This window comes from Elgaria multicarinata, chromosome 19 (genome assembly GCF_023053635.1).
Source record: "Elgaria multicarinata webbii isolate HBS135686 ecotype San Diego chromosome 19, rElgMul1.1.pri, whole genome shotgun sequence".
NCBI classification, from domain to species: Eukaryota; Metazoa; Chordata; class Lepidosauria; order Squamata; family Anguidae; genus Elgaria; species Elgaria multicarinata.
Window position 1 is genome coordinate 12757924 of NC_086189.1, and position 15079 is coordinate 12773002.

Here is a 15079-nt window from a genome sequence, read left to right on the forward strand (position 1 = left end):
CAATAAGGCATAGAGTTACCACCCGTCCGCATTTATAATCACATCTGGTAAAATTATAAACAAGGCTAAATGAAAGGAAGAAAGTGAACCCCCCCTACTTTTCTGTTGGCTGGCTCCTGTGAAGAAGAAAAGTGCTATTCATTGTGCAATCAGGTACATTTATGTTCCACAACGGGACCATTAGACAGCTGATTTAGGGTAACATGAAAGGGAAGCAACCCGTTACTTTTAAAATGTTTTAATATGATTCTATTTTCACTCCCAGGGAGAGGCATTTGTAGGGCTTTCTGTCTCAAGTGCCCAAATAACTTGGCCGGCCCTGGGTTCTTGGAGGGTGTACTTGACCGTTTGCCCTTCCACATCTGGCAGCAAAACCAATGGAATATTTAAGTATTCTTAACTCTGTGCAGGACTGAGGAAGACCTATTTTTCCAGGTCCGATTATGACCTCCTTTGATGGCCCCAGACTTACGGGAGGCCTTTTCACGAGAAGGTGCTCTTTGCCTCCTCTCTGGTTGTTCTGAAGTCACAACTCCTGTCTGCATGTCGGTCATTTTGATGGTCATTGCTGTTTCTTAACTTTAGCCAGTTTGCATTGGGGGGGGGGGGATGTTTTCATGCTACTGTTCACCACTCCGGAATCGGTTTTAGGTATGGAGCGGTATACAGATATTGGAAATAAATAAATAAATAAATACATCTCTTTCCTATGCTGTATCCATTAACTCAGTTCTCTCTCTTTCTTTTTCACAACCATCTGTCCGTCATTATGCTGTGCAGTAGGTTGTCCCGGAGACAAATAGAACCCAAACAACAGAGGTATAATTGGCAATAAGGAAGGTTGGGAGATTTAACCGATTTAAAAACAATTAATACCAGCAACCCGGCAAAGCAAGCCAACTACACGGCAGAGCGCTAATTCAAACCTCGGTCCCTTACACTGAAATCCAATACATGTCTCGCTGGTTGTGGGTTAGGGTGCAGAACCCATCCTTCTGAATCAAGAAAGAAAAAGGGATAGTAAGGGAAGAATAGCTGGAGAAAAAGCCAAGGAAGAATTGGAAGATCTGTGAAAAAGGAGCCTAATGACCTGGGTGAAGGAGAGAAAACAGTGTGTGTGTGTGTGTGAGAGAGAGAGAGACAGAGAGACAGAGAGACAGAGAGACAGAGAGAGGCCTAGGCCATGGCTAAACCCGGTGTATATCCCAGGATCATCCGGGGATCATCCCTGTGCATCCAAATGACACACAGGGGATCCCGGGAGCAGGCAGGGACGACCCCTCCATTTGCCTGGGATAATCCTTAGGTCTAGCAAAGGCCCTAATCTACTCCAAGCAGGATATTGCACCTTGAAAACGGTATGAAAGCAGTATATAAAAGGCAGGAGCCACACCACTGCTTTACAGCGGTATTGAAGTGCACTGATAACTGTTGGGGTCCATTGATACATACCATATACCGCTTTCATAATGCTATATCCTGCTTGGTGTGGCTTCTGCCTTTTATGTACCGCTTTCATACTGCAATATCCTGCTTGGTGTAGATGAGGCCAGAGAGAGCAAGAGCGAGGGATAGAGAGAAAGAGAAAGAGTCTTGAATGGAGGCACCCAGCAGTCAGGACCCGGCGCCTTACCTCTCCTACGAACCTCCCTAAGCGCTGCAGTGCAAGGGTCGCCATGTAGGCCACAGTTAAGCGTATCAGCCAGGGATGCCAAACCTCTTCCAGCCCAAGGGCTCAAATTCAATTTCAGAGAAGCCATATTCCAATTGTGGGCGGGCCCCAAATACCAGCTTATTTGAGCTGAAAGCTCTTACGGCTAGTAACGAATCGTTCGGGATAGCATCTCACCATTTTTAGAATGGGGGGGGGAGATGCGCAAAAGCCGGCACATGATTGGTGGTCGGGGGAAGGGGGCGTGGCCATCTCGGAGGGCCAGATCTGGCCCGCGGGCCTGAGGTTTGACACCCCTGGTATAAGCCAATCCCAGCTCAATGAGGCCTATAGAGCCGTGGCCTCGGCTTTGCTCATTGGTCTGGGCAATTTGTCACTACGAGCAGCAGCCGCCTCCTGGTGCCTTGCCTTGCCTCCTGCGGAACTTGGCCCTGGGCAGTGTCTGTTTGGGCTACGTCCCTGCTTCTGTTCTGCTTCTTCCGGCCTTGGCCTTGCCTGCCTGGACCACGCCCTTGTCTTGGCACCTGGCAACCAAGAGCAGACCCCAGCTGAGGCCTAACAAGAAAGCAATAAACTTTTATTGTAAAGAGAAATATTTAAGAACCGAGAGTAAGCAAACTTTGCTTGACACCCCATAAAAAATAAAGAGCAAAGCAAACAATTCATCGGTAACCCTAAAGCTGGGGGAAGGGGCAAATCAGTCTTGCACAGACTGTTTAATTCCACTGCAGCCAGAGGTTTAGGGCAGGAAGGCCTAAAGGGTGTAGGCACCGCGCTTGCTGCAGACACGAAGGGGACAATGAGAACAAGGTATTCAAAGGCATGGCTCACCAAGTCGGACTCATCACCGTCCTCTTCTTCTTCCGCGGACTCTCCAGAGTCTTGTTCATCCTCAGACTCCCCGTCAATGATCTGCAGTAACCAAAGAAAAATTAAGTGAACAGATAGATGATAGATAGATCTAAAAAGAAATCTGCCCCTGTTTAAAGAACGCAGGACGCAGTCTTAAACTACCAGGTCAAACTGCTAGTCCACCTAGCTTAGGATTGTCAACTGGAATGGGAAGAGGGAAGTCGTTCCGACCATCCCCTGCCTCTTATTCCTTTTAACCAGAGATGCCAAGGACTGAACCAGAGATCTCCTATAGGCAAACCAAGTACTCCACCACTAAGCTATGAGCCCTCCAGCACAGGAGGCTTCGTTACACTGACCCTGTTCAGACAACACGCTAAGCCAAGGTTGTTAAGCACTTTGAGCTAAACACTTGTGTCGTAGCATGTCATGTAAACCCTGACTTAGCCTGTTGTGTGAACCATGGTTAGGAATGGTTCACTAACCATTTGCTGCAAATGGGTCAGCAGCCTAAGCATGGCTTAAGATGTTGTCTGAACAGGCCCAGTGAAGCATACTTCTGACTAGATATGCATAAGATTCCACTGATAATGTATTTATTCCATTTTGACAACGCCCTTCACTTCCAAGGACCCGGGAGTGGTTGCCACGACACAGGCTCTGAACACCAGACCTCACGTCTGCCACCACTTCTTATGGGGCGACACAGGCTCTGAACACCAGACCCGGCCGAGGCTACTCCCTGCTCAAGCCAAGCACCACCGCTTGATACGCCTGAGGCAAGGGATAAAAACCCACCTTCCTCCAAACTATGTGGAGAAAGGGGTTTAAAATGGAGAATGGATTTTAATATATATAATAATGCTCTGTGAGTTATATCTGCTGAGGTGAATGATTGTCAGAGTGGGTGTTAAATGTGTAAACTTAAGACGATAAATGCCAAACAGACACGTGGGATTTTTGTGGTAGTTTTTAACCTGTTGGGTGTTTTATTGTGGTTTTAATTTTTGTGAACCGCCCAGAGAGCTTCGGCTATTGGGCGGTCTAAAAACCTAATAAATAAATAAATAAAATAAATAAACAATCAAAATTTATTTTTAAAAGTTCACAAGCTTTGTTTCAACTAACAACATTTAAAAACCTTTTTGAAAACTTTCATACAATCCTGTCACTCATTCACATTCGCGCTTTCCTTTTTCTCACACAATCACTCTTGAACTTTCTTCATTATCAGTATTGATTGATATACATCCACTACGTGCACACCACACCCTAAAGACACCACTCACTACACTGACCCTCAAATTTCCCAGAACTTAAGTACCCTAAACACAGAGAGCACTACAGACTCTAAGAGTACCTAACAAGTCCCCCCGAAAAGTTTTTTTTCCAATCCCCTCAGTCATTCCCTTATATATATCACTCCTCCCCACTCCCAAGACATTCTAACTCCGCCCACTCAGGCCAACACTCTAAAAACCACAGACTTACAAACCGCAGACATACGTTTGGAATTGACTTGTGGGGTGTAACGCCACAGTGGTGTCCACGGCTGACTCTCCCTGATCCCAGAGCTCCAGGTGTGTGAACTTGGGTCTCCCTAATGCCAGTCCAACTCTCCAGCCCAGAATGCTCCAACCTAGTGCTCCCTCATATCTGTTGGACTATGACTCACTTTATGACCAGCCAGCAGGACCACTGACTGGGAATAATGGGAAGGGTAGCCCAGCACATCTGAAGGCACCATGTTGGGTAAGGCTGCTGTAACCACTACACCAAAATTGTGCATGGTGTGGAGAACGTGGAAAGGGAGACATTTTTCTCCTGCTCTCAAAATACTAGAACCCAAAGCTGATGGGTGGGAGATTCAGGACAAATAAAGGGAAGGACTTCTTCACACAGCGCAGAGTTACATTATGGAACTCAATGGGGTTGGATCAGTTCCTGGAAGAGAAGGCTATCAAAGGCTACTAGCCCTGATGGTTATGTGCTACCTCCAGTACTCAAGGCATAAGACCGTAAGAACATCAGAAGAGCCCTGCTGGATCAGACCAAGGGTCCATCTAGTCCGGCACTCTGTTCACACAGTGGCCGACCAGCCATCGGCCAGGGATGAACAAGCAGGACTCCTCCTCCTCCATCATCATCTAGTCCATCTGGTCCATCTAGTCCAGCACTCTGTTCACACAGTGGCCGACCAGCCATCGGCCAGGGATGAACAAGCAGGACATGGTGCAACAGCAACTGGTGCACACAGGCTTACTGCGTCGAATACTGGAGATAGCACACAACCATCAGGGCTAGTAGCCATAGATAGCCTCCTCCTCCAGGAATTCATCCAACCGCCTTTTAAAGCCATCCAAATGGGTGGCCATCACGACATCTTGTGGTAGTGTGTTCCATAATTTAACTATGCGCTGTGTGAAGAAGTCCTTCCCCTTATTTGTCCTGGATCTCCCACCAATCAGCTTCATGGTTCTGTATTTTCATTCATGCTTGTATAGAAGCCTGTGTTTTCATACATGCTTTGCCCAGGGATGCCTGTACAGGGATGCCAGAAGCCTGTATTTTCGTACATGCTTTGCACAGGGATGCAGCGTACCCATGTCTTGCATCGCCAGACTCTTCTCAGCTGACTTCGTAGCAACATCCTTCATTCCCCACCCAAACACACTTACTGCAATAGCTTTTGTTTGGCTTCAGTGCCAACAGGCTCTTGCATTTGCTACTGTGCAGGGGTGTGAAGAGGCCCTAGGGAAGCTGCCTTGCATCCCCCTTCTGTAATTTATATTGCAAGCCTAACTGCAGGGAGAGGCTTATAAGGCAGAATTCCATTCCAGGGAAGGAATCCTATATAGAAGCACCAAGCCTCCGAGCTCATTCACGCTGTCAGCTTATGTCTCAGAAACAGGCTGGTAATTGATGCTTAATCCCGAGCGATTTGCATCTCCTTACTAGGTGCAAAATAAAACCTTGCAGCGTTTCACAGGCAGCTGGGATTCGTGCGTTTCACTTCCAGTCTTCCGAAATGAGAGAGAAATGGAAGGGCCGCTTCGGTCAACCTTGAAATACGTTCTCTACATATCTAAGACGGTCAAGCTGAAACAGGGGCCCAGATTTAGAAAATAGGAGCACTGTGCTCCCTGCAAGGGCAAGCAAGGAACCCAAGAGCTGGCAAAACCAGGCCAGGCACAGAGACAACCCCAGTGTGAACGAGGCCTTATGCAACCTCTGTGAGGACCACAAGGCCACGGAAGCAAGGGGATCTCCACACACCAGTGGACCTCAGCAACACGTTTTCAGAGGTAAGCTCCCTCTGAACGCAGGCCTTCCACTTAAGTCTTCATGACTAATAACCACTGATCAGCCACCAACTCTCCTATGAATTTATCTACCTAAATCTGTTCTGAAAGCCATCTCAGCAAATTCCACATGTCAGGGATAGGGGACCTGTGTCCCTCCAGGTGTTCTCGAACTACAACTCCCACCATCCCTCACCACTGGCCATGTTGGTTGCAGCTCAGCAACATCTGGAGGGTCACAAGTTATGTCACAAGTCCCCCAACGACAACAACCAATCTAAACCAGCACCTATTGCAGAGGGACACCCTCTTCCTTGCCTTGAAGATGTTAGTATGCTGGGAACCAAAGGATCTGTTCTTGATTTTTTCCCCCATAAACATTTTTATTTCACTAGGTAAGGGGGTAGGCAACATGGGACCCTCCAGATGTTTGGAGTACAGCACCCATGTTCTCGGACCACAGGCCATGCTGCCTGAAGGTTATGAGCATTGTAGTCCGACCTTATCTGGAGGGCCACGTCATCCCCACCCTGTCACAGATTCATGTAGCACTGTGCCAAGAAGTCCTTTGTTTCGTCTGGCCTGACTCTCCTGTCTATCCCTTTCATGGCATCCAACCACATCTGTGAGGACAAGACAGGAGCAGGCAGGCAGAGACCTGGTCCAAAATAATGGAATTTGTTTCAATACCAGAACTCAGCTCACAGTCCTGGCCTATAAAAGAAATCCAGTCTAATTTCATTTTAGCAGTATAATTTAGAGGGGAGGAGAAACAGTTTGTTTGTTTTTTGTTCTTGCTGTTATTAAACTGGGAGGCTGAAAGTCTCACTTGGTGTAGTGGTTAGAGCGTTGGACTGGCGACACCCGAGTTCTAGTCCCAACTCAGCCATCATTGTCACTTGAGGCTCAGGTGACCTCAGTGGCACGGAGTGCCTTCTACAAACTCCGGTTGGTGGCCCAGCTACGCCCCTCTCTGGACAGGGATAACCTGGCTTCAGTTGTCCATGCTCTGGTAACCTCCAAGTTAGATTACTGCAATGCGCTCCATGTAGGGCTGCCTTTGAAGACGGTTCGGAAGCTGCAGCTCGTGCAAAATGCAGCGGCCAGATTGATTTCGGGAATCAGAAGGTTTGACCATATAACACCTGCTCTGGTCCGCTTGCACTGGCTGCCTGTATGTTTCCGAGCCCAATTCAAGGTGCTGGGTTTGACCTATAAAGCCTTACACGGCTTCGGACCACAATACCTGACGGAATGCCTCTTCCGATGTGAATATACCCGGTCACTACGTTCTACATCTAAGGTCCTCCTCCGGGTGCCTACTCCGAGAGAGGCTCGGAGTACGGCAATGAGGGACAGGGCCTTTTCGGTGGTGCCCTCCAGACTGTGGAACCATCTCCCTGACGAGGCTCACCTGGCACCAACGCTGCTATCTTTCCGGCGCCAGGTTAAGACTTTCCTCTTTGCCCAGGCATATGGCGGCACATCTTAATCACCCACATGTTTAGTTTTTTAATGGTTTTTAATGCTTTATGTGTGTATTTTCTGTGTTTTAGAATTTTAAATTTTGTATACTTGTTTTTATCTCAATTTTAGAATTTCTGTAAACCGCCCAGAAAGCCCTGGCTATGGGAGCGGTATATAAGTGTAATAAATAAATAAATAAACAAATGGAAGCTCACTGGGTGACTTTGGACCAGTCACTGACCTACCTCACAGGGTTGTTGTGAGGATAAAATAGAGAAGAGAAGAGTTATGTAGAACACTTGGGGCTCCTCGGAAGTAAGGCAGGATAGAAACCGAACAAACAGATAAATAACTAATTTTAATTTTTGTGAACCGCCCAGAGAGCTTCAGCTATTGGGTGGTATAAAAATGTAATAAATAAATAAATAAATAAAACATTGGGGACTGTATGGAATGAGGTGGAGGGGGCGAATGGGAAAACATTGTGTAAAAACTCCTCGACGGAACAGTAACGGAAAATCTGCAGCAATAAAAAAAATCTCTTTTTAAAAAGAAAGAATTGCTGCTGAATTTAACGACGCTTAAAAGTGAACCACATATTTTTAATTGATCAGCCGTACCCATTAATTCACTAACCGTTACAGCCTTTGCTTTTGTTCCCACTTATCCCTTGAAGCGTATGGATTTGACTGCAGTTAGAGAATACGCAGTTAACTGAGCCCAGGGAAAATAAAACACTTCTGCTCCACGTCATGAATTCTGCTTCACCTTTCCCCTTTCTTTATGCGCTGAAAGCTAAAATTGCCCACAGCATCTCAAAACGCTGCTCATATCACCTTTCTGACATCGTTGGCATCAGCAATCTCCTCCTTAGCGGTTCTGTGGTCCTCTGCGGGAAAGGCAGTGGACTGCTCATCTTCTTCTTCCAGGTCGTCGGAGTCCTCGTCTTCGGAATCCATCTCTAATCTTTCCCCGTTCACGTGAGGGCTGGCATCACCCTTTTCGCCCTGAATGCACTGTTGGAAAAAAGCCATAAGTTGGCATCAGCAGCATACATGCACACCCTCGTTTCATGATCTGCCTCAAAATCGCTTGCATTGGCTGCCTATACGCTTTCAAGCCCAATTCAAGGTGCTGGTTTTAACCTATAAAGCCTTACACGGCTTGGGACCACAATACCTGATGGAACGCCTCTCCCGACATGAACCTACCCGTACTCTGTGCTCAACATCTAAGGTCCTCCTCCGAGTGCCTACTCCGAGGGAAGCTCGGAGGATGGCAACAAGGGAGAGGGCCTTCTCGGTGGTGGCCTCTCAATTATGGAATGATCTCTCCGATGAGGCTCACCTGGCGCCAACATTGTTATCTTTTCTGCGCCAGGTCAAGACTTTTCTCTTCTCCCAGGCATTTAAACAGCATTTAACAACGCTAAGTTCGTTTGTTTTTTAACGGACCCCAGAACCGTTGTTTTTAAATCCATACCGTTGTTTATATACTGTTCACGTTTTTGATGGTTTTAAATTTTGTATACTTTTTAATGTTCACTGTTTTTAACTTTTGTAAACCGCCCAGAGAGCTTCAGCTACGGGGCGGTATATAAATATAATAAATCAAATCAAATCAAACTGATTGTGCTTGTAGTCTGACCTCAGCCTAACCCTTCCGCTAGCAGTGTGCTCTGCAAACTCCCCAAGTGTCAAAAACCATCCCGGTCCAGTGGCAGCAGCTGCACCGGACTGTCATTTTGTCTTGTGAGCATCTTTGCTGGGGGATGCTGCAAAGGACTTTTTGTCCCACCCCTGCAAACGCCCACGGAGTCACAGCCGCCAGCTGCCATTTTGGCAAAAAGGTCCTTTCCCTTGCACGGCTTTGTCCGTGTGCAGGGTTTCCAGCGGGCCTCACGCGCATCAGTTCTGAAAGAACTGGGCATGTTTAGCCTGGAGAAGAGAAGATTGAGGGGAGACATGATATCACCCTTCAAATACTTAAAAGGTTGTCACGCAGAGGAGGGCCAGGATCTCTTCTCGATCCTCCCAGAGTGCAGGACACGGAATAACGGGCTCAAGTGACAGGAAGCCAGATTCCAGCTGGACATCAGGAAAAACTTCCTGTCTGTTAGAGCAGTATGACGATGGAACCAGTTACCTAGGGAGGTTGTGGGCTCTCCCACACTAGAGGCCTTCAAGAGGCAGCTGGACAACCATCTGTCAGGGATGCTTTAGGGTGGATTCCTGCATTGAGCAGGGGGTTGGACTCGATGGCCTTGTAGGCCCCTTCCAACTCTGCTATTCTATGATTCTATGATCACTACTAGAGGAAGCTGTGTATGAGCCTTGGTCCCAATCCTGCAAACGTCCAAGGTTTTACTTGCTCCACCCCCTTTTTGATGCACCTAGAGTTTTTGCTCCTTTGAGTGTAATTGCGCGGGGTTTTGATGGTGTGTTGGGTGTCTCCTGACTAGGAGAGGGTATGTATGAGGTTGGGTCCCAAACCTGCATACTTCTAGAGCTTTAGAACCACCACCTCCTTACCTAACCCCAGTAAGATTAAATAAAATAAATGAGATGAATTCAGCAACATGCTGGAGAGGTTGTCAAGAGAAAGGAACGTATTTACATATGTGGTGGGAATGCGAATTTGTACAAAAATTATGGGAAATGGTGTTTAATGAGATAAAAGAAACTTTAGGAATGGAGATTGAAGAAACACCTATAGTGGCATTGTTATCATTATATGGAGAATTGAATTGTAATAAAGAGACAAAAGAATTGATAACGAATTTGTTAACAGCAGCAAGATTAATGATATCTAGGAACTGGAAGGTTCAAGGGGATTATCATATAGAAGATTGGTATAAAGAAATATGGGATATCACTATTAATGATAAATTAACATGTAATATAAAAGTGAGAAGAGGAATGATAAAAATGAATGATTTTGAGGGAATATGGAAACAGTTTCTAGAATTTGTTTTATTTAAGGGGAGTGGGAAAGCACCTCCAGAGGAAGCAATGAGATTTTGGAAACATGAACAAGATCCCGTGGTTGGGGGGAGCACACTTTTATGTTAAGTATGATTATGTTAAGAGAATTAAGTTAGAATAGATGTTTAGCAAATGTTTACTTTATATTATTGTGTATTATGTAGTATTGTTTTACATCGTATTGATGTATTGTTTGGATGTATTAAATAAAAAAATTTTAATCACCCTCCTTGTTGGGATGATGTTGGAAGCACTGAATTAACCTCTCCCCTCTCATTGGGGTAGCGTGGAAGGTTGGAACAGGCTGCTGCGATGTTGTCAAGGGGTGAAACAGAGCCACCGCCAGGGCATGAGAACTGCAGCAGCACAGGGGATAAGGGGGATGACTCAGATTACACACAGTAATTTAATAAACTTCGCACAGTAGCTTATTTGTCTGATTGTGTGGGGGATAACAGTAGTTTATTTTCAAAATAAGTTACAGTGAGTCGCTTATTAGCCCATCATGGCTTGAAGTGATGTCAGAACGCAGCCACTGACTCACTGACACTAACACTGACTGAGATTTGACTCGATGGCCTTATAGGCTCCTTCCAACTCTACTATTCTCTGATTCTAACCCTGCCTGGAGATGTCAGGGGTTGAACCTGAGATTGATTAATTGATTGATTGACTATAAGAGGAGCAAGAAGGGGCTCCTTGGAGGAAGGGCAGGATTGAAATGTATTAACAAAACCACTGAATAAAAACGAAGAGGTCTACAGCTGTGCGCACTGAGGACACTGCTGCTGTACAGATTGACCATGGGTGCCTCTGAGAACTCTGTTCCCCCCACCCCATAAATGGTGGGGAGTGCCACCCTCGTGATCTGCTTTTCGGCTTCCCAGAGGCATCTGGGGAAGAGTGGTGGAAGCTGGACTAGATTGGCCCTGGCTGTGATCCAGCAGGACTGTTTCCTATGTTCTTAAGAAGCAAGCAAGCCCATAAATGCTTCATCTCCTCTAGTGTCAAAGGCCGTATTTCCCGCGTAGCAGAAACTGACAGCACACTGCACAGACAGACATTTTTAACCTCATCCGTGCAGCTGCTCCCCTCCACGTGGCTGGCTGAGGCCCCCTTCCATCTACCTAGAGAGGTTGTGAGCTCTCCCACACTAGGGGCCTTCAAGAGGCAGCTGGACAACCATCTGTCAGGGATGCTTTAGGGTGGATTCCTGCATTGAGCAGGGGGTTGGACTTGATGGCCTTGTAGGCCCCTTCCAACTCTGCTATTCTATGATTCTATGATTCTATACCTGCCCGTCCTGCCCCTTCCATCCTCAAGGTGTAATCCAGGCCCTCACCTTGCCACCTGAAGAGGAATGACTGATGGTCTTGAACATCTCAATCACAGTCCTCTGCTTCAAAACTTTGGTCTTTTTCTTGGGTACCAGGCTGTACGTTCCCATTCTTCGTTTTTTCTTCCGAGACACTGAAGCAGCTGAATGGGAGAACGAAGAGGATACAGTCTGGATCAGGGAGAAGGCGCACGATGCAGAAAGCAAGCAGATGTGAACAGGGAGGAGCACTTGGCTGCAAGATCCAACAGCTACTGAATTAATAACGAAGGGACACCACCAAATACTGAATGCCGGGCTTCATTTTTACTCTTTTTAAGTTAGAGATGAAATCAAGGCGGTGATTTCAAGGAGAGCACAGCTAAAAATATGGGTCTTACGAACACAGAGCCTGCATTATAACCCTTCCATTTCAAAGCCTTTCTACCCTAATATTGCAGACCGTGTCTGACAGCACCTCGCTCCCCTCACCTCCGTTCCCCAGATTTCTTTCCCAATGAAGGACAGCAATTACAACAGGTGAAGAGGTTTCCAAAGACTAGGCCATCTTAAATTTGTTCCTTGCAAAGGTTCGCATTTTTGTTCTCAACGATAACACCAAATGCGTCCCCACTTCTTTTCTGCATTTAAACTCACTGGTGGCCCCTGCTCTTTGGCATGCTTTGGCGAAGAGGCCACTGGAGAACTATTTCAGGACAACCGTGGGAAAATGCCACATTCAACAGCCACGCACACTGGGCATTCAAAAGATCTGGGTCGAAACGAAGTGATGCCGTTTACAGCTCTTCTTGCACATTTTCAGAAAAGCGATGCTCGTTTCACATTTCTCAAAGGCCCCCCCTCTGCAATGCACTCTACAATGCAGCCTATCAACGAGGCTTCCTGTCAAAGAACCTCAAGCCTTTACCTCCCACTAAAATCCTAATAAATAAAACCTAGCAGCAAGGCAAAGTTTTAAAATACATTAACAGATTTAAAACAGAAACTGAAAGACTAAAATCCTGGGAAAATAAGAAGTCTTCACCCAGTGCCGGAAAGAGCACAATGTAAGTGCCAGGTGGACACTCTGGGAAGTTCATTCCACAACTGGGGTGCCACAACAGAAAAGGCCTTCTCCTTGCTACCCACCTCTCTTCCCTGGGTGGAGTGACCACTGAGGACAATCTTAGGGTCAAGGAGACTATCCTTCAGATATTTAGGGCTTTGAATGTTAATACCAGCATCCTTAATCGGCCCCGGACAGATGGAAAAGTACTGGCATAATATGGTCATGTTGGCTAGTCCCAATTTAACAATCTTGCTGCCCTGTTTTGGACCAGCTTAAATTTCTGGACTATTTAGCACACTGCAATAATCCAGACAAGACATTACCAGAGCATGAATAACTGTAGCTAGGCTATCTCTGTCCAAATAAGGATAGAGTTAGTATATCAGCCTAGGCTGATCAATTTGCCACAGAGTCAACCTGGGGCTCTAGTGATAACGCTGAGTCCGAAAGCACCCCAAAATTAAGGATCTGATCATTTAGGGGGAGTGCAACCCCCCTTCAGAACAGATTGAACATCGTTTAGCCAGGCGGATGAACCATCCAATAACAGTATATTCACCTTGCTTGGACTGAGCCCTCATCCAATCCATTACCATGCCCAGACAATGATTCAGAACACCTGGATTTGGTGAAAAGGAGATATATATCTGGATATCATCCCCATATCGATGACACCTCACCCCTCACCTCCGGATAACATCCCCCAGAACTTTAATGTAGGTGTTGAACAGCATGGGGGATGGAACAGAGCCCTGTAGAACCGCATAGCATAGCTGCCAAGGCACAGAGCAATAATCCCACAGCAGCACCTTTTAGAATCAGCCATCCAAGTGGAAGCAGAAACACTGAAGCACAGTGCCTCCAACTCCCAACCCAGACAACCTATCCAGAAGGATACCATGGTCAATGGCATCAAAAGCCCCTGAGAGGTCTTAAAGAATCAACGGGGTCACACTCCCCTCTCCCTTCTCTCTCTTCCCTGGCAAAAGTTATCCTGCAGAGCAACCAAGGTAGTTTCCATTCCAAAACCAGGCCTGAAGCCCAACTGAAATGGGCCTAAATAATTGGGATTCATTCAACAGCGCCTGGATCTGTCTGCAAACACCTGCTCAAGCACCTTGTCTACTTGACCAGGAAAGGCTTTCTCAGCACTGGCCTCTTAAAATAGGTCAGCACCACTCCCTCTCTCAAGGAGGAGTTTACATCCAGGACCCAGCCAAGATCCCCTCCTTATTCAATGTAATGAGCCATGAAGGGCAAGGGTCACGCACACAGGTGGTCAACCGGGCTTAGCCAAGCACCTTGTCCGCATCCTTAGATCTCAACAACCGAAACTCATCCGTGACATTCAACCATATTCATATCTTGTTTAAATTATTTTTAAAAATTCATTATTTATTTAATAAATGCATATTCCACTTGCCACATGTACCCAAAAAAATCTCTAAGCACTTATATGATCACCATCAGTTTAAATTTATAAAACGCATTATTTGTTTAATAAATGTATATTCCACTTACCGTATTTTTTTTAAAAAAAGCTCTAAACACTTATATTATTACAATCAGTTTAAATTTCTGAGAGGCACTGTGGTATATTTGAGTGATACGCTTTTCTAATGATGCATCACCGTCAAGTTTGGCCTAATGGGTAGGCAATCTGGTGCACTCCAGATGTTTTTAAATTCAACTCCCAGAATTCCTGACCGTTGGGCCATGATGGCTGAGAATTATCATTGTTGTAGTCCAAAACATCAGGAGGGTACCAGTTTATATCTACGCCCCTAGTCCATGGGATGGCAACCCAAGGATCCATCACCATACTCTTATTTACAGCGATTTTCTCCCTCAGTTCCTAACTTTGAAAGTCTAAACCAGCTTTTCCCAATCTGGTGCCCTCCAGATGTTTTGGGCTCAATTCCCATCGGTATGGCCAATGGTCAGTCATTCTGGGGGTTGTAATTCAAAACATCTGGAAGGCATCTGCTTGGGGATGGCCGAAGTGGGGGAGGAAATGGCCGCAGGAAAACCCAACAGATTCCCACCTGACATTCTGTCTCCCCACTAAAAAGGCTTTACCTGTCTGTGATTTTGAGGCGGCCACATAGCTCTGGTTCTGAGGTAGAGATGAATGAAGGCCAGGGACAGGGAGTGAGGACGGGGGCCTTCCAAATTCCGAAAAACCTTTGCTGCCATCTTCCTTAGGTGCCTTTGCTTCTTTGGGGTCTTTAGTTGTATGCTGGGGAACAGAAACCAAAAAGATCTTTTATATCTTCTGGCAAAAAAAGGGTCAGCATCCTTTTATTTTTTAAAGGAAAAAAGGCAATAATAAAATAACACAAGCAAGCCAACACGCTGAATCGTTTTTCAAGACGCTCACAGCCTCGCTCTCTGTGCCCCAATCTTTCTCTCTCCTTC

At 46.2% G+C, this 15079-nt stretch overlaps 1 protein-coding gene across 5 annotated transcripts in view; it reads right to left on the reverse strand.

The window, feature by feature from the left end:
• The window catches only part of EHMT1 (euchromatic histone lysine methyltransferase 1), a 144774-nt gene that overhangs the window by 61088 nt on the left and 68607 nt on the right, over positions 1-15079 (reverse strand). For all 5 annotated transcript variants that reach the window (XM_063144770.1, XM_063144772.1, XM_063144767.1 and 2 more), the window contains 4 exons: positions 14741-14900; positions 11620-11756; positions 8130-8309; positions 2504-2584 (listed from right to left, as the gene is read on the reverse strand). In XM_063144770.1, coding sequence (XP_063000840.1) covers positions 2504-2584; positions 8130-8309; positions 11620-11756; positions 14741-14900 — 558 coding nt within the window. The remainder of the gene's footprint in view (positions 1-2503; positions 2585-8129; positions 8310-11619; positions 11757-14740; positions 14901-15079) is intronic.